The 2,500-nt window shown below is 36.5% G+C and overlaps 1 protein-coding gene across 1 annotated transcript in view; it reads right to left on the reverse strand.

The window, feature by feature from the left end:
- Nucleotides 1-2,500, reverse strand: part of LOC144965079 (BTB/POZ domain-containing protein 6-B-like) — a 30,145-nt gene that overhangs the window by 14,688 nt on the left and 12,957 nt on the right. Inside the window, exon 2 of the mRNA XM_078899993.1 lies at nt 1,372-1,844. Coding sequence (XP_078756119.1) covers nt 1,372-1,578 — 207 coding nt within the window. The 5' untranslated portion in view covers nt 1,579-1,844. The remainder of the gene's footprint in view (nt 1-1,371; nt 1,845-2,500) is intronic.

Raw genomic sequence — 2,500 nt, forward strand, 5'->3', positions numbered from 1 at the left:
GGTTTCTGCTCACGTCATGCCTCGTATCTCATGTTGAATTGTTGATTTATTGGCCTGGGACCCCTTGTTCCTACAATGGACCCCTTGTAAAAAAAAATCAGCTTGACGAAAATTTAGTGAATATTGCTCTTCTAAATTGTTTTGTTTTGCTTTTTTTAAGAAAGCTTGACACAAATTTAATTTATACTGTTCTATATTATTTAATTTTGAGGGGTCTTTAAGAGCTTGACATAAATTTAGTGAATACTGCTCTATAGATTGAACGAAGTTGACGTCATTCAGGTCTTTCTTATTGGTTTTTTGTCATCCATGTTTATGATCATGAGTAATTCCCACTAAACTGCATTAACTGGACTATTACACATAGTTTTCTGTGTTGGTCCTTTATATATCACCCAATGGCAATGTTGTGAGTTTCTTAGCCGAGCGCACACCATCTATATTGTTTTGTTTATTTAAGAGCTTTACACAAATATAGCGGATATTGCTCAATGTTATTTTATATTTTTTGTTTTTTTTTAAAGAGCTTTACACAAAATTAATGAATATTGCTCTAAATTGTTGGGTTGTTTTTTTTTTAATAATTTAAAGGAAAAATAAATATCTATTTAAATGCTTAAGCTTCAGAACTGCTTGTTTGTTTGTTTTTAAGGGTTTTACGGCGCTTGCAAAACAGTTAGGTCATATCAGCGCACGTAAAAAGGAAGATATTGGGTTACTAAAAAGTTCTAGAATTACAATTAAAGAATCTAAGAAAAGGAACAGACAAAGGTGAATTGGTCCAACTAGGAAACAGGTGTAGATTCCAAGAGCAAACTATCAAAGTACTTATTTTGAGATCACCTAAAAGTCTCATCCAGACACAAGCACAGGTCCCAACCAAGAGGAATACACTCAAATGTCTACAAATCATATATAATATGTAAACATATCATAATACAGTGCATAACGGAGAGATGATTTACAAGACAAAACACGTCATCTCCCAAAACTCTATATACATTTGACTGTTTCCCTCCCAGCTAGAGTATCTGGCCAGGGCCAGGACAAAACCCAAGAAATCTCATCCCAAGACAAAGACTGAAAGCATGTTGGAAAACAGATATAAGGGGATAGAAAACACAGTAAGTGCCTCCCTGCCCACTATGGGAGGTCAGGAACCCCACCCAGTATACTGGGATAAAAGACACAGTAAGTGCCTCCATGCCCAATATGGGAGATCAGGAACCCCATCCAGTATACTGGGATAAAAGACACAGTAAGTGCCTCTATGCCCAATATGGGAGGTCAGGAACCCCATCCAGTCTTAACTGCTTAAATTACCAATTACTATAAACTAAAAGAGTGACAAAGATAATTTCAAAAGTCCACCTTGGGGTCATTCCAGTCCACAATTCCGCTGTCCTCCGAGTTGTTGGACAGCTTGTCTGCCATGGCGTCCTGCTGCTGCCAACTGCCACTGCTGTCCACGCTGTCCTTCTTCCTGTTCTTGCTCTTTTGTGGAGTGGCTGGGGAACTGAAAGGCCTGGGCCCTCCAGTCCTCTGGTGTGGAGTAGTTGCTGCTACTGCCGTTGCCATGGTAACTTGTTGAACAACAGTATCCTCTTGAACCAAATATTATACGATAACTCCGACCTTGAACTTGGGATTTTTTTTTTTAACTTTAAATATTTTTTTTCTTCAAGAAATTAAACTTAAAAAAGATAAAAATGACGACTGGATAGAAGACAGCCTCTGGATAGATGACGACGATGATAATGATAATGATGATGATGTCTAGAAAGAGAACCTAGACACGGGGTCTTGTGGGGCGCTTGTGATGATCTGTGCTCCCCATTCATCTTCTAGAATTTTAAAAAATAGACAAGAATAAAACTGAAGTTAAAAAGATAATCAATGACAAATGCATACATACCAGGGAAATCATGTTAGGTATGACAAAAATTCCATCATCCAGCTACAAAGATACAATCCATCAGAACAGAAAAACACACAGCCATTTTGTTTAGGTAAATAGTATTTCAATTCAAAGCACAACACCACAAGATCTAGATAATTACCCCATAATATTTTATTTTTTTAAAAGCAACGCATTGTGAACTAAACACCACCACACCAACCATCTCCACCCCCCGGTCAATTAAAAGTAATACAAGACCCCTAGCACTGGGAGGTCGTAATACCCTTGACAATTTGACAAATCTGTCATCCTCTGACTAAACTCCTTTTCTTTTTTTTTCTTTTTGCTCAATTCAAATGTAAAACTTTGGCTAAATACAGAATGATAAAGAAACAAAACAAAAAAACGTGTCAAACAAATATCAAAATTATGACTGTAAAAAAAATAATAATAAAAACCATTTTAAAAATTGTTTTAAAGTCCTAGTCACAGGATCATTTTAATCGATCGATAGTTGGCATCAAAGTTTTCTGTCCATTATTTTTAAAAGTGTGTTTTTTCAGCGCATGGGAGAAATAAATGGGGCCCCGATGATAGACA

This window comes from Berghia stephanieae, chromosome 2, assembly GCF_034508935.2.
Source record: "Berghia stephanieae isolate SIO BIC M18660-M18661 chromosome 2, UCSD_Bste_1.3, whole genome shotgun sequence".
NCBI lineage: Eukaryota > Metazoa > Mollusca > Gastropoda > Nudibranchia > Aeolidiidae > Berghia > Berghia stephanieae.